Source organism: Rhamphochromis sp. 'chilingali' (assembly GCF_963969265.1).
Source record: "Rhamphochromis sp. 'chilingali' genome assembly, chromosome: 2".
Classification (NCBI taxonomy): domain Eukaryota; kingdom Metazoa; phylum Chordata; class Actinopteri; order Cichliformes; family Cichlidae; genus Rhamphochromis; species Rhamphochromis sp. 'chilingali'.
This window is the reverse complement of record NC_137930.1, coordinates 1,909,406-1,928,963: the sequence shown is the minus strand read 5'-3', so window position 1 is coordinate 1,928,963 and position 19,558 is coordinate 1,909,406. Positions and strand designations below refer to the sequence as shown.

Below are 19,558 nucleotides of genomic sequence, written 5' to 3'. Positions count from 1 at the left end.
AGAAATGTAGCTGGGTAATTATGTCATTGGCATCGGTGAGCCACTGTCAATATGTGACATATTGAAGTCGCGTTTGAATTTGCGCTTGTTTTTTGCTTTCACTTTGCAATCGTGCGAACTGTGTATAGAGAGCGACAGCACTGATCTGTGAGTGATGATAATTTGTGCACCAATTCCTCTGACATCGTCTTATTAATCGTTAGCTTACTATGCAAACATGACAAGTGAAATCTCCCGCAGCTTAAACATGTGAGAGGTTGATCGCAGAGAATCGCTGAGCTTATGTGAGTCGTGTGTAAAAGCATTTCAGTTCTGCTGAGCCAAATAAGACAGGTCAGGGTGAAGAAGTGACAGCCAAAGAAAAGCTTACCACAAAACGGAGAAGTTATGACAAATCAGACTATAAGGCAAAAAGAAAGTGCAGCTTTATGGTTTCATGGACAAAAGAATTTCTGTGGCTGCAATATGACGAGCTAAATAACATGATGTTCTGCCAGGTGTGTTGTGAGTTTCATTCGATTTCGGAGTCGACAAGCGCCTTTGTTACTGGGACCAGTAATTTTAAGGAAGACCCCATCAGAACCCATTAGAAATGCATTATTGCTCAGTCTGCAATATCTTTCCCAGAACAAACTCCAATTGCAAAAAACAGACTAAAAATAAACCTGAAAATCTGTTTAGAACAGCTACTATGTTGCAAAGAGTGAACTACCACTGGCACAATGTAGCAGTCTTTGCAAACTTCACAAAGCAAACGGCCTCGATCTTGGTTCCACTTGCCTCTTACCCGTGACTCCAGTGGAAATGTCAGATTCAGGCTCTGACACAGACTGATTCATGTCCTACACAGTTCTTACAAGTTCATAGAAATGTCTGTTCAATGAGAACCAAGTATTTGAGTTGATGACTGTAATTTTTATACAATGTTGTGATTTGTATTTTAACTATTTTGTGATTAATTTTTGTTTCCGTTACAATATTATACTTTAATGTATAATATTGTAACGGAAACAAAACAGGAAACAAAACATAAAAATAAATTGCTCTTTTTTATGCGGGCTACTTAAATTTATTTTGGGCTACCAAAAACTGAAGAGTGCCGGCCCGAAGGGCTACCAGGGATTTAAAAATCTTGCAGTCTGTTTGGTATCAGCATCAGCTTGAGGCTCAGATCACAGTTTATGGTCAAGAACATCCCCTAAAGCCTCTCCACAACCTCAGCATCAGCAGCTGTGATGAGCTACTACAATCAATAATCGCGTCTTTTGATTATGACACATTTAATAAAAGGAAGGACTCTCCACACACACTGTACATTCTCACAGCTGCTTTTCATGGGTAGAAAACTCAGATAAATACAGGCCTACTAACAAAGAGCTCTTAAAACAAGCTGCGAGTGGCTGTCAAGTTCTCGCTTGTCTCGCCTCATTCTCAGACATTTTTCAGTAATTTATCAAAAGCAGGCGTAATAACAACACAAAAATGTAAAATCTGCATCCTGAGCCACACTTGTCAACAGTTTCAGTTCTTATTCTGAGTGAATTTGGAGAAAAAAAAAACACCAAATCTGAAAAATATTGGCAAAATACCATTTCTCTGTCCTTTCTTTGCTGTTGGCCAACGCGACTTTTTTAGCTCCTTTTACATGAAAACTAAAGCTGAAGCTTCAAAAACAAAGATCTTGCAGCATGAAGACGTCTGGCTTAAAGAGAACGAGAGGTTTGTGGTTCCCGGGGCCCGTCTGAGGAACCCGGTGTCCACGCCGCCGTGGTGACAACTGCACTCCAGCACATTAAACTCCACCGGGGGAGCGGTCTTTATCAAGTCTGTAGGGAAGGCATTAATATTGTTGACGCGGTGACAAACGAGTTAACGCGGCACATCTCTCTGTCGCATTGGCATTCGTGGCGGTGCCCGACATGCAGAAGGAGCTCTGTAAGGAGCCGCGGCAACAGACCAGGCAGGTTACCATAAACAAACACTTATTGGGGTTATTAGACTGCAGCGGGCACGAAACAAAGGCTGCTGCTTTCAAAGAGCAACAAGAGTCAGAGAGCGATGCTCCGTGTGTGCTCGGGGACGCCTCTTTATGTCGAAAAGCAGCTTCTCAGAGATCCGTCAGGAGTTCAACAAACCCAATTCCACTAAGCGCTTCAATTTATTCAGATGAGCCCGATACACCGCTCGCTTTCAGATTCAGCGAGCGGTGAGCCCCGGAGCAGACCTGAGGTCAGCATATCAGCTGCTATCAAGCCGAGACATTGTGCTGTGCTTTTGCTCCAATTGCTAAAATTGAATTTCTGGGTCTCTGGGCTGGACTCCATCTCAGCCGGTGACTAATGTTAGCGTCCCAAAGCTTTTCCAGACCGATAAATCCACAGGGGAGGATGCAGCAAGGCAGCAGGAACGCTGATTACAGCCAGCCGCTGGGAGATTTCCCCACAAACCAGCTTCCACTTCTGCCTCCGCAGCAGTTCTGGGCTTTACAGGGGAAGCGGGAGGGGGGCCGTGGAGAAGCTCTGACCCACAGCTAAGTATGATGGAGGTTTAGGAAAGAGAGGGCTGTGGTGCTGAGGGAGGATCCGGGTGATGAAGAAGGATGCCCGAGGCAGCCGAGATGAGTTTTAATTACTGCACACTTTGTGCTCTCTGTAAACCTGCACCCGTAACACTGTGCTGTGGGTCCCTCTGGCTCAACAGCCAATCAATGCCACCAGTGTTAGTGACATCAGTGATATTATGAGCCTGCAGGTGATGAAAGTAAATATCAACCCAACAATAAAAGAATGTCTGAGATGCAGCTAATCAGGCCGCAGGGGGACAAACCTCACGCCGGCCTGTACAGCAAAATCCATTCATTAACACAAACGCGTCAATCTGCAGAGCTGCCTCTGAAATCATCCGAGCATGAGGCCAGTGTGAGAACGATATCTCAGACATCTGTGTGCACCGTCGATTGATTTCATGCATTTCCTGCCAGTAAACTCCTTTTTTTCATTATTATTACGCGACCAAACAAACCACAAATAACAGCAGTCAGCTGCCAGAGTTCACGGCAAAGAAATGATCTGCTGTTGCTGAGGGGAAGAAAAGGAGCCGTACTGATAACATCTGTAACATCTGACATTAATGAGCCCGTCCAGTGCTTTCTATTCGATCTACATTTGGTTCCCTGAAGCTACACAGAACCTTTTTACTACACTTGTAACAGGAGAGATTTACATCCTGTACGACTTGTGGATATGGAATCATTAGACATCTCAAATATGAGTGCAGAAGTGTCCGTCCACTCGTCACAGGCATGATGTCAGGGTGAGCGGCTCTGTTTCCAGGGTTAACTGGATTAACAACCTTCAAAAGCAAGGATTGGCTTTTCCCTTTTCCCCTCGAGGATATGAAGACCAGGCGTGCCTGATGGCTTCAGATACAAAGGTGCAGAATGAGATAAAGAGAGATTATTTTGATAATCTGACTCGTGCAAAGCTGCTCTAGCAGAACCAAGAATAAAACCATGGAGTGTGTTCATCTGCACAACCAGAAGACTGAAAGAGAAACTCTTTATTCATCAAACTGTAGGATTCAGTGAGTGCTAGCTTTCCCCCTGCTTACAAACTGCCCCCAGCATGTGCATTCGATACGTTCTGATCTGTAATAAAGAGAAAGAAGAGCGCACAGTCAGCGCATGTAAAACCTCTGCTGCTTTCACATGCAGCATGCAGGGTGTCGTCTGCTCAGCAACAACAAAAACCTAAACAAACGCAGGTCACGTCATAATACGAGGATGTGGAAGAGGGCGAACCTTATCTATGGGTGTGGCAACAACTGATAACAGACGGTCAGCTGTTGCAGGTCGGCCTTGAAGATGAATAAACACAGACACACGTTTAAAGGAATATCCTTTGAGATGGAGGACATGGCTGCAGCAGGCACGGCCGCCCAGATGTGTTCTTCTGATCAGAGCTTCACAAACTGTGTCAGCTCTCCTTATCTGGACAATCGACAAGCAGCTGTGCTGTCGTTGTGGAGTCAAAGCACCCAGCACCACCCACAGACTGAGCTCACTGGGGTCCTAAAGGCTCCACTCAGACCAGCGTGGCCCTTCTGTGATGCAGGACCTCAGCAAAGAGGAGGATTCACCCCAGAAAGCCACTCTCCTCCCAGACACCTCCAGGCTGTAGTCGTTACATGAAAAGGGCCTTTCTCTCCGAGACGCTGTAATTGCAGAGCAGCTGAACAAAAGGAAAGACGTAACTTCTATAGAGACGCAAAACTCTGACATGAACGTTATCACTCTTGTGAAAGTCATGAGATGACTCACCACGTCTGGATTCACCAAAAGTTTAACCGTGTAATTTCCACTTCCATCAACGAGCCTCAAATGTCACCGTCTCAGTATCCCACCATGACGCCTTCCCATGAGTTTGTTTTTAACCATTTCTGTCTCCAACTCTTTGTCTCTTCTTCTACAGGAAAACAACAGATGCAGGAAGTCGTCCTTTAAAGTGGGGACAGACGAGAAGCTTCCTCTTCAGGAGGACGTAGAGCCCAGAGCGCCCGCAAATGTCACGGTCTGCCTGCGACCCAGCGTTCACCTCCACCTGTCCCCCAAAGGACGAGATGGACACCGAATGGATTTTCCCCTCATCATATCTCTGAGACTTCCAGCAGACATCCCATAATTACCAGCAGGGTAGTCCACAGCGACCAGACTCATCAGCCATTTCTTCCTCTGCAGACGAAGCTCTTCTTCATCTCTCCGTCTTCACGGGAAAGATGTCAGCAGACTCTCAAACAAGCGAACCTTCGTTATCCTGTAAAAACAGCGACATACTCTTCCTCATGACGACAGCTGAACACTGTAAACAGGAAGCTGCTGTGCACTCACAGCATTGTTACACTTAATTTAAGCCACGTCTGTTAATAATGCATCTGAAACTTTATTGCTTCAAGTCCTCTCAGTGCTCGACGTGGACGTGTTAAACTGTTTGCAGCCACACAGCTGAAGCTACACCGCCCAGGTCTCGATGTGAAACAGATTCACCTGGATATTGTTCATTTAACGTGTCATCATGGGAAACAGTGTGGTCTGCAGATTTGTCTTTTTTTAATCAGGTCCTTTGAAAAAGACAACATTTCATTTTGATGGTGAAACATCATGAACCAAAAAAATAAAAGCGTGCATGAATGTCCTCGTCGTATTTTAATCTGATACACTTCCATGCCAACGGGTCTGTGAAACATTAGTAGGGCTGCTCGATTAATCGAATTTTAATCTCGATTACGATCTGGGCTTTCAGCGATCATTAAAAATGACTGAGCCGATTATTAGCCCCTCCCTCGTGCTTTACTCTCGCGCTGCTCCGTGTGGCAAATCGAGCTCCAACCTTTTTTGCGCCACGGACCGGTTTATGCCCGACAATATTTTCACGGACCGGCCTTTAAGGTGTCGCGGATAAATACAACAAAATCAAACTAGTACCGGTACCGAAAAAAAGAAGATTTATTCATAACACACGTGAAAAGACCCAGGAAAACTGAGTCAACGATAAAAACGATAACAAAAAAACACTGAAAACCGATAAAAACCCTGAAAACTATACATTTCACACCTGAGCCTCAACTCTCGCGGCCCGGTACCAAACGACTCACGGACCGGTACCGGTCCGAGGCCCGGGGGCTGGGGACCGCTGAATAAGAGGACCCGAGGGAAGCTCGGAAAGCTCAGCAGAAGTTATTTGGAGAGGAGAGTGACTGCCGTTGGTTGAAAAGAGGTAAAACAAAACTTGAGTGGTGTGGAAACATTATGGGTTCAGTCAGACGTGTAAAGTGTAAAGTAAAGTGTAAAGTGTGCGTGTTAGTCCCCATAGGGAAATAGTTCCTCTGCATTTAACCCATTCACCCAGTGAAGCAGTGGGCAGCCGCCAGTGCAGCGCCCGGGGAGCAGTGTGTAGGGACGGTACCTTGCTCAGGGGTACCTCAGGGTAGCCGTTCAGTGGAGTCGAACCCCCGACCTTCCGATTATGGGGCCACCACTCTACCTACTGAGCTATCCCTGCCCTGACGTGGATCAAGTGGACACAGTGTGTAAACTTTGCTACAGTGTAGCTGCACCACAGAGCAACACTGCAAAGTTCACTAAACATAGATGTTTACATTTTTCATTGATTTGTTATACTGCAAACATTTGCACTGTTATCAGTATTTGCACTGTTTTATATTATTTTTTAAAGTCATTATTCAACACATTGTTATTGTTAAATAAATATCATCAAATAATCGAGATCTCAATATCAGTGAAAATAATCGAGCAGCCCTAAACATTAGTATCATATGAAAGAGTCCATCCTTTGGCGATACATACACATGGAGGTCACCTGATGGTGTGTTTGAATTCAGACACATTGGAGGGTTTTCCAACATGAAGCATCTCAGTCTGATTTAGTGCTGACAACTCCAAATTCATCTGCATCATTGTCCTGCTGCCCGAGTGCTCTTGAGCTTTATGGCATGAACTGATGCGCGGACATCCTCCGTCAGGGTTTTCTGGTCGATTCATGGTTCCCTCAGTTACAGCGAGACCACCACCGTGTCTGCCGCTGCTGTGATGATCTCTCATCAGATGTGACGGGGCTCAAACACTCTTTGGGATCATCCAGATGTTTTCTGGCAGATGTGAGATGAGCCTTTGTGATCTTTTTGGTCAGCAGTGGTTTTCTCCTTAAACTCTCCCATGGAGCCATTTCTTCTCTTTCTTGTGGTTGAATCATGACCTCTGACGTCGTCGATGGTCACAGGTTCAGCACCGTTCCAGCGTCCTCCATGTGTAGATAACGGCTCTCACTGTGGTTCTGTGACCTTTCAGACTGATGATGTCACTGACTTTGGTTCTCAGCTGGTTCTTTAGATCGTGGCGTGATGTGCTGCTGGTGGAGATCTTTCAGCCTGCTTCACTTTATCAGACAGCTTCTGTTGTGGGGAGTTCTTCTGGTAGTAACTTTAATAACGGGGCACCGACTCTTCAAAAGAAGACGCTTTACACAGGAGGGGAATTTTCTGCTTTAGAATTTGCACAAAAAATCAATAAAGGAGTAAAACTGAAAATATTTTATAGTGTGGTAATGGTTGTAAGAGAACAGGCAGTTTAGGGGTTTATCCTCACACTGGTAGGTGATGTTCACCAAGTCCAAGCAGCTAAGATCTCAAGGAAAGGTCACCAGGAAGATAAACATCGATCTTGTGTGGACCCAGATCATCCACAGCACATCTGATGCCCATATATCCTGTGACAGACCAGACTCTGAGCTCCACAACAAAGTCTGTGACCGGCAAACACACACAAGCACCCTTATGCCCGCATTTAGAGGGCCAACTAAAAGCCCCCCCTCGACAACTTTGACATTTGCTCTGACTTTGTATGAGGTACTTATATGAAATAAGTCATCCGCCAGATAATCTCTTTAACCTTAACTGAATATTTATTCATCTCCAGCCCGCCGAGCCTCGCCGTGCTCGCTCAGCCAAAACTAAGGTGATTACTGGACGGGTGTCAGTGTTGACTGTAAGCTGGGCGGATCCAGGCCCACTGCCCGGGACACAAATGGGATTTGTCTCTCATGCAGAACATCAGACGTGGCTTTTTAGGCAACGGCAGCAGGGAAGGCATTACAAAAATGCCTGCTTCCGCTCACCTTGGAGGACTAATGGGCAGTTTGGCCCACCAGCGATGCAGTCATTAGCTCCGGCAGCCACTCTGGAACACAAATACAGGCTGAAAGCCACTCGACAGCACAGAAATTACACCGAAATAACCTGGCCGAGGCAGCACTGCACATCTTTCTCCTTGTGGCTGCTTCACAGGCTTGTTATGAACCAAATAGCAGGTGTCAAAATGCACTTGTCAAGAGAAACGACAGCAAAAATCACAAATGACAGCACTTAGAAGAGAACAAATGAGACATCTCCTCCCGAGTGCGATATTTCGGGTGAAATGTGGGTTTCTTTCCCCAAAGCTTTCGTGAGCTGGGGGTGAAAAAAAAAGTTATCTTCCTCCCTGCTGAGGTCGTTTAGCAGCAAACACCACGGAACAGCACGACTCCTCCCACCGCCACATCACACTGCAGCAACGCAACCAGGACGCACATCTACACCACATGTCACCTACACCTGCTGCACCTGTCAGCTGACCAGAAGCTGGTGGGTGGAGTCATATTTAGCCAAGCAGTTTCTGTCATTTTCCCTCTGAAATATGAAATGCATACATATTTGAAGTTGACTTATGTAAGCCGCCTTATTTGTATTCCTAAATGCTCACATAGAAGTGGGCGGGGCTTCTGCGTTCACAGTCAGGGTGGCCGTCTGACATGACCATATTAGGGCAATCTGCTCTCTATGACATCACACAGATTCAAGAACAGAAAAACTGAGCATTTAGAGTCTGAAGCCTGAGAGTGTGGCTCCCACAGATGACTCCTCCCACTGACCTCTCTAATGCGCAACAGGAACAACCTGCCCTGGAACAGGAAATAAAGCAGCTCCAGTGTCAGCACCAAACATCTGCTCTACTGAACACCTGCTATGATCGTTACAGTAAGACCTATGTTTCTCTCACCCCAACCAATCACAGCAGATGGCCCCGCCCCTCCCTGAGCCTGGTTCTGCTGGAGGTTTCTTCCTGTTAAAAGGGAGTTTTTCCTTCCCACTGTCGCCAAAGTGCTCGATCATAGGGGGTCATATGATTGTTGGGTTTTTCTCCGTGTATATTATTGTAGGGTCGACCTTACAGTATAAAGCAGCTTGAGCGACTGATTAGTTCTGTATTATAACTGAATTGTTCTCGTTGCTGAAGTTAAAGCAGCATAAAACAGACTCAGCAGACTGATTAGAATCAATCACAACGTTTAGTCATTGTGGTGGGGCGTGGTTTGCGGTGCCGTGCGGACGCACCTGCACGGCATCCGCAATCACGCCCGCCGTGTTAAAACACGGGGACTCAGGGGTTGGTGTGTGTGTGTGGTGTGGTGAGATGTAAATAAAGATGACTCTGAACGTTGCTCCGTGGTCCCGCCGTGTCTTATTCACGCCACAGTCATTTTCACTAAATGAATACAGGAAATATTCATAAATATGCACTCATTAATGCATAATTACATCTTCCAACAAACTGATTCGTTCTCATAAACTGAATTCATTAAAAACACACAGCAGCTGGTGGTGGAAGCTGCCGTGTTTGTACTCCATCTTTTATATACAGTCTATGGGCTCCAACGCATGTTTCGACCTTGGACGGATTCTGAAAAATGTGCTATAAATAAATATTTTGCTCTTTTCTTGTGTGCGTGTCTCATTTTGTTATGTACTGTAGATTTATTTGTTTATGTAATAAAAAGTAATAAAAAATATCATTCAGCTGTGCGAGTCCACAACAACAATATAATCTGATATTCCTGAGGAGGGAGGACAGCAGCGCGGCTGATTACATCTGTAATATCTGACATTTAATCAAGCTGGCAGCTCAAACTGCCTTTCAGCAACATGACAGCATAACATTATCGCTACTGTGGAAATTATACTGCAGCTCAGAGTATTTCATGAAAAGAAATCTAGAGTTACTAATCAAATTCATATTACTGAAACACAACAAAAGGGTCCTTCGAACAAAGGAAGAAGCGAAAGCTGCAATTATTACCGAGCTCCACAAACTTTTAGAATCAGTTATCTTTCCACCAGTGTTTTTTTTTTGTGTGATGAATCTTTAAAATGTCAGAAACGTCCATCAAATCTGCCCCTCTGTGTTCCCAACGGAAACTCAATATTCAGCTTACAGCTAATCTAAACAAAAAGAAAAATGAATAAAAGTCCCAAACTGAACGACAGTTCTGTTAATCTACCAACTAAAATTCAGGCGGCAGCAGCTGCTAAGCTAAGCTCGATCTCTATCTGCCAGCAGAAGCATCCCCACGGGCGTTTGAGGACGGACGACCTTAAAAATATGATCAAAGTATCGAACGCGTCAACATCTGAGGACAGACGGAGACGGTGAGGCTGGTGTGGAACAGCAAGGTCCAGGGTATAACTGAGAACAGCATCATCTTAGTCAAATGTCAGTTACTGAGTGTAAACATAACAGGATGATGGACTTAAACAGCATCAGCACTGCTGCAGCAGTGATGGAGACGAGCTGAACGAAATCAGACGCTCTCTCTCACAGAGGGCGGATCCACACACTCGATCCGCCAGATTTTCATGTCGGGTGCAGATCAGGCAAATGTGTTAACCACCACACTATGGAGCCACTGAGCAGCTATAAGAGGAAGAGCATGATATAAAGACCCAGTGTGCACCGCCTCATGCTTCCTTTAGGGGTCGCCACACTGCTTCAGCTGCCTCCACCTCCTCCTACCCCAGCATCCTCGTCTGTCACTCCAACCCTCTGCACCAATCCTTCACTGCATCCATGAACCTCCTCTGAGGTCTTCCTCCTGCCTGGCAGCTCCACCTTCATCATCCTCTGCACAGATATTATCAATGAAACTGCAGCAGACCTGTGTGAATCAGACCGCTGAAGAAGTCCTGATCCACCTGCTGTAATTAGTTCAGTTTATTTCTGTCTCTGTCCACATGAATCCTGCTGCGCTCTGTTCATTAAAGGGAAGAGCAGACACTTCCTGTTTGAAACCAATATTTTTGTCTGTGACTGTTTTTGTTCTCATGTCCTTGGATGTGCTGCTACTTGCTCTCAGGATTAATGAATAAACGATGAGAGCCAAAAGACGATCAGATCATTTCTGCAGTGGACAAAAAAGGCTGCAGCAGGTTGTTCAAAGTAAAAGGACACAGATTTGTCACATTTGATTTCGTTCTGTCCTTGGAATTTGATTCTATCCAACCCTCTGATTGATTTAGTCTTCAGAAGTCTTACATTTGAATTTTCTGACTGCCTTTTAAGGCTCTGTTTCTCAAGGCTGATGTAATAGATATATTGTTCGATCAAATGACCAAATTCAAGAAAAGTTCCCAGCCTGAAGTCCGTGGACAGAGTGCTGAAACACCTCTTAACAGAAAGGTTCTGAGTTTGGTCATAAAGATTTTCAAATGATGGGAACTAGAGAGCTGCTTCAGATACGCCATTCAAACTTTTAGGCCAAAGATCTGAAAATATGACTTCAAGAATTTGCATCCATCCATTCTGAATGTAAAAATTGGAAAACTTGAATTTGCTTTAACATTTGCTGCAGTTTCATGTTTGAAGGCCTGCAGAAAGATCAGTTACAAAACTACGTGGTTGAAATTTGTAACACACGTTCCCAATAATGAGGTTTAACTACGCAAATCCCAAGAATGGCCTTAAACATATTAGAGCTTGGAAATGCAGGAGGAGATTATTGTGACATTCCAAAACATGCAGCTTCCATTTGAATTTTATTTTGTGTTTGGTAGTAACAACATGTCCAAAATGCTTTGACCTCCTGGGACCTGGCATCCTTATATGTGGACATCACATGTTGTGTTGTCTAAACCAAAATAATAAATTTTGCTCTACAAGGGCCTGATATCCACTTACGAGGATGTTATACTGCCACTGTTCTATCGAAATTTAAAACGAATGTCCTCATATGTGGATATTATTTTCATCAGAAACAAAAATCAGGTAAATCTTTGTTTTAACATTCATCAGGTCCCAATCAGCCCAGATAGCAAAGAGAAATTAAAAATACATGTCGTGAAAGAGTTTGGGTCTTAGGAGGTTAAAAAATCCAGAGTTGAAAACCACAGAGTGACGCCACAGTGGCTACAGCCATCTTTTATATACAGTCTGTGAGTGTGACTTTCAAGAACTGGTTCTGGACCACTGAGCAGATGTGGGATCTGTGAAACCACTAAGAAGATACCGACGGGCACAGGTGCAGCCATTGTGCCCGATAAACACACAACCGTGCTAAGTGATTTTCCTTGTTTAAATAACACATGAGCTTAAGTGATGCAGCTGATGGTGTAAACGTGTCTTTAATAATCAGATCTGTAGACAGCTCGTCTTATCCACAGTCTGATGATACACATGTCGGCACAGCTGGAAGTAGGGCGGGGCGATATGGCCTAAAATTCATATCGCGATATAATTTGAAGCATGTGCGGTAATGATATATTCTTTTCTTCTGTATAACGTATTTTCCACACTATAAGGCGCACTTAAAATCCTTTAATTTTCTCAAAAATCGAAACTCGAACCGATTTGGGCACAAATCTGTTAAAATATTTTAGTACAACTGTGGTAAGCCGCACTGCTTGATGGATTGTCAGAGCATTACGGCTGCCGTAGTGAGGAGCTTCGCGGAGTAATCTGGGTCCAAAACTCCGTCAACTTCAGGTCCCAAAGTCAAACGAACACTGAGAGTTAAAAACTGTCTAAATTCTTTCATCTTTAAGTAAATAATCAGCGTTGCTGCTTTATTAAGTTTAACATCCAGGCATCCATGAAAACAGAATTTATTAAATTTAACGGAGTTAGAAGTTAGCAGGAAGTTAGCTCGCTAGTTTCCACCTAAACATGACATACCATGTTCTGACTGAGATTTTTGAAACTAATTAAAACGTACAGCTCTGCTACCACTTCCAACATAAATGAAGACAGAAAAATAAACAGCAGTGACGTTTGCAGGGTTACTGAAGTTGGACTACCTGGTAGCTATATGATGTTGTGCTACGTGATCGCTAGCGACACAGCTATGTTAGCATAGCATAAACACAGTGAAGCTGGAGGATGAACGCCAACTTTTTTCCACTCGATAAAAGTTAATGTGAGGGATTCTGGTGGTCAGGGACAAATGCAATCGCATAGCAGGATGCTGTACACGGGCCAAACTTCAGTCAGGAGAACAACTGAGATTATTCATCCACAATACCAGGTTAGTCATTAATATACTGCAACAACATGGGAATAGAACAGCTGTGAGAGGATTCAACATTAATGAATCAATGTTACGGAAGTGGAGGAAGCGCAGTTTTTGGCTTTCCCCATATTTCAACAGTGCTTCATGTCTTTGCTGTGACTGTCGCCCGCCATAATTTGCAGATGATAATGGTTGTAGCCACTGCGATGCTTTCGACCAAAACAGGCGCAGCTTGATGACATCATCAACATGCACTATCCCGATAGAGCGATATAGTCAAAATCTCTATCGTATATCGTTTATATCGCCCACCTCTAGCTGGAAGTTCAGCTCTTTAAGGACACTTAAGGACACGTGCTGACCTACAACTAGGGCTGCCACAAACGATTATTTTGATAGTCGACTAGTCACCGATTATTCTTGCGATTAGTCGACTAATCAGATCATGCATCCATTGGACGTAAAACGTACAGATTATTGCAGCAGCATGCATCTGCTCTTATACAACTATCATTAGCTTACAGCTTTAAGTGTTTAAGGTATGTGAAACTAAAAATAAAGACAAGATGATAGTTTATTAAACTTTTAATGAAATTTCAAGTTTGAAGCCACCCGAAAACAAATATAACAAAATAGCATTTTGTGCTCAGTCCTCACAACTATATTGAACTTTGGGACTATATAGTCAGTATAGCAATCTACACGAGATTATTGTTTATAGCCAGGAAAGTTAGCTTTTCTACATGTTCTGCAGAAAGGCTTGCTCTCTTTTGAGAGCAGATGTTCCCTGCTGTGGAGAAGATCCGCTCCGATGGGGTGGCGGTTGCAGGAATGCACAGAAAAGATTTAGCTAGCTTTGATAGTGTGGGGAAACGTCCCTCATTTTCGCTCCACCATTTAAGAGGATCATCCTTTTTAGAAACTGTGGCTTCTTTAAAGTACAGCTGAACTTCACTTCTCACAACTTGGACATCTTGGTCCTCCTTAGATGCTTCTTCCTCATTGTCACCCTGACTGTCTGTGTCAGACTCAAGGAGGTTGTCAAAAGCAGTCTTTTCAGTTCTACCTGAACCATTGGCTGTCTGCACTTTTGCATGCTCATGTGTCCCAGCATTTGCTTCTTTGACAGCAAGCACTTCAACAGTCCCCTGCACTCTGATGACATCTTCAGGAGCCAAAAACGTCAACTTTCTGTATCTGGGGTCCAAGGCAGCTGCGAGAATAACAGGGTTTTCTTTGTCTGCTGAGAAAGTACATATACTCCCCCATCTCTGTGTTATGCCTTTTTCTGCACTGGCAATGAAAGATTTTCCTGAGCTCGTCTCCAGTTGGCTTTGGTGTACAGCCCGTGTCAGCCCTTTGACCACCTGTCGAAGACCTGAAACCGTTGTGTACTTCTGTCCACTAAGGTAAACAGTAGCAGTCTCAAAAGGTGCCAAACCTTGCTTCAGTTCTTCAAGCAGCACCCACTGCTCTGGCTTCAAGTCGAAGTAGTGTTTCCCCCTTGGCGTTACCTCGGGATCTGAAAGAGTGGCAGTGAGAGGCCAGCACTGTTCGAGGAGTCTTTCTATCATGTGGAATGTACTATTCCATCTTGTATCAGTTTATTTTTCTTCACATTCATTTGCTCCTGTTTCATTTTTAGTCTTGTACTAGCCAGCTCGCTTCTCTTAAAGTGCTCCACTAGCTGCCTAGCAGCACCTAGTGCTCTGCTGATGGTGGTTTCTTTGAGAGCAGTATTGACTATGAGCTGGAGTGTGTGTCCAGCACAGCGGATAGAGGCCCATCCATGTTTTTCTTCAAGCAGTCGCATTGCTGCCACCATATTGGAACCACTGTCATGTACTACTGCTTTTATTTTGGCAGGCAAGATGTCAAACTTTGTTAGCACCTCTTCCATCCATGTCATTATATTGGCACCAGTATGCCTCTCCTCAAGAGGCATGGTATCAAGGATGAAGCTCTTCATCTTCCAATCTTCACTCAGGAAATGGCAAGACACACCAAGGTAGGCCTCTGTTGCACGACTGGTCCAGACATCAGCAGTCAGGGTGAAGAAACCTTTGACACCACCAAGGGTCTGCTTTACCTAAAGATATGAGATGATTTGGAACAATAGTAAGCATTAGGGAAATATATTACAGTATATTTTTTAATTATTAATAATGCTTGTCAGTTTATGCATTAAGATTTGAATTTACCAATTGAATAACTCAGTTACATCAAATACACTTACGTATGTTAAACAATAAACATTCAACATATCAGAAAAAAAAAAAACAACAACTTTCCATTACATGCTTTAACCAAGATTAATTTATTGGTTCCTCAGTCAGCAAGCTCTATATTATTTCATCATGAAATTTATTAAATTCTAATACAAATTGCTATTTTGTGTTTGTGGTGTGAGAGAGTGGAGAGAAAGAGAGACCAACCTTCTCAAAGGCAGCATCATATTTCTTTTCCATCAATTTGGTGAAGTGGGATCGGCCTGGTAGGTAGTTATCATGGTAATATGGGTTGAACTGCTTGATCATCTCTTTGAAACCTTGATCATCAACCATAGACAGGGGTCTCATGTCCGTCACCAACATGTTCAAGATTGATTCAGTCAGGACATCTGCTTGCCGAGGTGTACATGTTGTTGGCTTGGTGACAAAGTCGTCCATTGAAGACGAACGTATTTTTTTAGCAGTCCTGTAATGTTAACAGCTATTAATATAAGCAATAACAAGTAGTGCTCTCAGCGTTAATCTCGTCAATACGATGTTAACGCGGCAAATCCCCGTTAGCGCGAAAACGCGGTGCGAGGGCTGCATGGCACTGACTAACGGGGATTTGCTGCGTTAATGCGGTTATGGCGTTAACATCATACTAACGAGATTAACGCTGACAGCACAAATAATTAGCAGCTTGCTGTTTATAATAATGTTAGCAGCTAACTAGCCAATTATCTTACCGAGACGACTGTACCACTTCGTCGTCGGATGCCACGACGTGCTTCCTTTTTAGATGCTCGTGCATCGCCGTTGTACTGCCATGGAAGGCAAGTTCCATTTTGCAGATTTTGCATTGGACCTTCTTTTCTTTTGTTTGGTCAAAATGCTCCCAGACTTTCGAGTTCCTTTGCCGAGTAGCCATGAAAACGGAGACTGCTGCTTCTTCTTCTTCTTCTTCATCTTTGGCGTTTAACGGTATCCTTGTAGGTGCATTTCCGCCATCTTCTGTTTCAGTCCGTTATTACACTCTTAAAATCCTACTGTTATTCCTGCACCTTTCAGGATTTTACGGCATTTAAACGATGTGTCGACTATTAAATTAGGCGTCGACGATTTTGATAGTCGACGTAATCGTGACTAGTCGACTAATCGTGGCAGCCCTACATACAACAGTCTTTCTGCTGGTAAACACTGTCGTATGCAGAGATGGGCATGTAGGGCTGTAGAAACTTGTTTCTACAGCGAAAAATTAAACTTCAAATCTGAGCGAGCAGCGAGCACGCTGCCACGGGAATGTGACATTCACAGAGAAACCCCCGGATCCTCCCACTGACATGACCGCCGTGGACAAACCTCCACCCGCCACACTAATGCTAAACAGGTGACAATAGATTTAAGAGCTGCTGAGTCTTTGATTTGATTTATTTTCTGCTGTGTTTTACTTGCATCTATGTGAAAGAGTGTAAACACAAAACATGATTTTATTTTATATGCTGGAATATGCAGAAAATAGCTTTAAATGTTAAACACATTTCTTCTTGCATATAATTTAATTTTTGCTTGATGCAATGTGAATAAAGTTAAAAGATTAAAACTAATGAAAAGTTTTAAAAAGAGATTTTTCCATTTTACTACATTTTATATGATGGATTATGCAGAAAAAACAGAACTGGGCTAGAGGGCTATAACTTTATTACGTATTCAGGTTGTGTATCATGTTTTTAAAAAGTAACTAATTACCTTTGAAAATAAGTAATCAGTAAAGTAATGGGATTACTTTCTTGGAGAGCTAATCAGTTATTAGTAACTAATTACAATTTTCAAGTAACTTGAGCAGCACTGGTCTATGTGGCCTGAGACAGGCTTATTGTGTTGCCTAAGTATCCCAGAGATGTCCTTTACAGCTGGCTCTCTGCTAAGCTGCCTGTTTTATGTGGCAACATCAGTTCATCCCTTGAGTTTGGAGCTTTACATGACACGAGTCAGTTTATTAAAGTCAAACACGATGAAGCACAAGGAGCAAAGCACACTTCTTCAGCATTTTTCACAAAAACCCATCAACTATCTTCGATAACAGTCCACCTTAACAACACTCATCCTCACACCATCTCTTCCGTCCACCTTTAGGCTCCCTGTCAATGCTGTTGACCTGTGTGTGCTAACAGCTAGCTGGAGCTGCTGCTAGCCGTCCTGCTAACTTTTCAGACTGTGTTAGGGTCACAGACAAACGTGGGTGACCTCACAGAGGCAGAGACACGCGGGGAGCGGAGCTCCCACCAACTGAACACCGTTTAAAGCACGAGCGCAGCGGCGATACAGGCTCAGAAGCTAAAAGCTAACACACCTACCAGTAACGTGAGTTCTGGCTTCCGGTTGTCCTGTCACCACGTGTCGGCCCCCCGGTCCTAAAGCCTGTCCGTACCGCTCTCGTTTTCTGATGTACGGAAGCCCTTTAGGTCAATTTTGGACAACGAGAATAGTAAAATTAAAGGATAAAAGCACAGTTGTTTTATGCTTTGTTACTATTTGATTATTTTTATTTGTCACAGTTTTAACTTTCAAATCCAACGAAAATCAGTCAATTCTTTTCTTTTTAAATAAAATGAGAAAAATACATGTTTCAGATTTTCTCATTTTATTCATTCATTTTGGTATCACGTAAAGTTTTGACCTACAAAATGTGCTGGCTTCAGAGACTACAAATATTAAGCTAATAATCCCGAGTGTTACATAATAATTGATTTAAAAACATATTTATAAAATGTATTTATCTACAAAATTTGATTTACAAAATGTTTCCCCTTTCTACCTCCTCATTTTGATTTTTGTGCCTTAATCTCAGATTTGTGAGCCTCAAACCTTTCAAACTTTTGAATAACTGAATGTTAAGTTTTAGTTTCATCTCTGAAACATGAACTTACAAAGCCACAGCTTTTACCTCCCACTTTGTTGTTTTGTGCTGTGATGGGACGCTCGGTTCTTCCTCTAATCCCTGCTGTGTTTTTTGGACTTTGCTTTATTTGATAAAGGGTTGTTCTCTGTTGCTTCAGCTCTTTTTCCACAGTCTGCATCTTCCTGTGTTTCATGACACAAACAGTGACTTTCTAAGATTTTTACTTTTATCTCATAGTTAGATTTGTAAAAATAAGTTTGAGCTTTTATTGGAAAGCTGTGGATAATTTCTTAATCACCTTGACTTCCAACCAAATTTGATAATTTAAAATCATCTGGGGTTTTTGGCTCAATCAGACTAATGGCCTTTAAAGCTGAGTGCCACAGACAGAGGGAGGAATATTAACAGATGGACTAACATACTGCTGGTTTGGGTCTCATCAGAGAAATAATGAGTGTTTCCAGCCATATTCTTCAGAAATCAATCTCAGAGGCTCGAGGACACCCCAGACTGCTAGATTAGATAGACTCTTAATTTGACACAACAGCCTTTGCATTTACATTTTAGTCATGTTGCCATTTCTGCAGACGTTCAGGCTGTTAATGGACACTTTCAGGACAGCCTGCTGTGGGAAATGAATGCGAGAGCTCACACTTACAGAGCAGAACAGTGTCTCCCTGAGGAAATGATCACTGATGACTCACATCAGCTGCAAAGAAAACCACTCAGAGGGATGCTGTTCATCTTGTCTGTTAGTCACCCAAGTGTCACTCAGTGCTCGGCATCAGTTCTTTTTGTTTTTTTAATACATATATGTCAATGACAGATGTAGGTACACTTGATTAAAAGCTCTGAATCGTGAGGCAAAACACACAAAGGCTCAAAAAGTCAGAGTACAGCCTGGTGTGTCCCTCACATCCACGTTAATCCATAAGCACGCACACTCTGACCTCTGCGAGTCACGTAGTCGTATCCAAAAGTTACCTCGAGTCTTCATGAAACAATATTTCATTGACACAAGCAATAAGGAAGAAAGAGTATATACTCTTCATTTTCATGATTCTGCATATTTGTCACACCTACATGTTTCAGATCATCAAACAAATTTTTAGATTACACAAAGATAATCAGAGTAAACACACAATCCGGTTTTTAGATGACGAGTTCGTTTATTAAGGCATCAAACTATCCAAACCTGCCGGCCCTCTTTGTTAAATCATGAATTAACTGTGACTGAGCCCAGTTTCACTGCCACAGCAAAGCTGATCACTGTGGCACCTGCTGACTCACAAACCTCTTAAACAGAAGCTGTCTGACAAAGTGAAACAGGCCGAAAGATCTCAACCAGCAGCACATCACGATCACGCCACGATATAAAGAACCAGCTGAGGAACAACATCGGTGACATCATCAGTCTGAAAAGTCACAGAGGCATTTCTAAGGCTTGTGAGAGTCGTTACACCAGTACCTTCACAAGAGTGACCAGCCAACCAAACTTACTCCACGAGCACATCATAAAATACATCAGTTCTGTCCTGTGACTTAGTCAATGACAGCTC

General features: G+C 43.3%; 2 protein-coding genes across 2 annotated transcripts in view; both read right to left on the bottom strand.

Moving 5' to 3' along the window:
• immp2l (inner mitochondrial membrane peptidase subunit 2) overlaps positions 1-17,543 on the bottom strand; it is a 202,566-nt gene extending 185,023 nt beyond the window's left edge. The window contains exon 1 of the mRNA XM_080874409.1: positions 17,455-17,543. The gene's annotated coding sequence lies outside the window, so the exon portion shown is untranslated. The remainder of the gene's footprint in view (positions 1-17,454) is intronic.
• On the bottom strand, positions 14,458-17,445 carry LOC308392340 (E3 SUMO-protein ligase ZBED1-like; the record flags this gene model as incomplete). The annotated part of the gene is made up of 3 exons (XM_080875316.1): positions 15,847-17,445; positions 15,323-15,584; positions 14,458-14,976 (listed from the first exon to the last, which is right to left on the bottom strand). Exons 1-3 carry the CDS (start codon positions 16,026-16,028, stop codon positions 14,458-14,460), a joined length of 963 nt encoding a protein of 320 aa, XP_080731442.1. The 5' UTR covers positions 16,029-17,445.
• Positions 17,544-19,558: the final 2,015 nt, after the last annotated feature.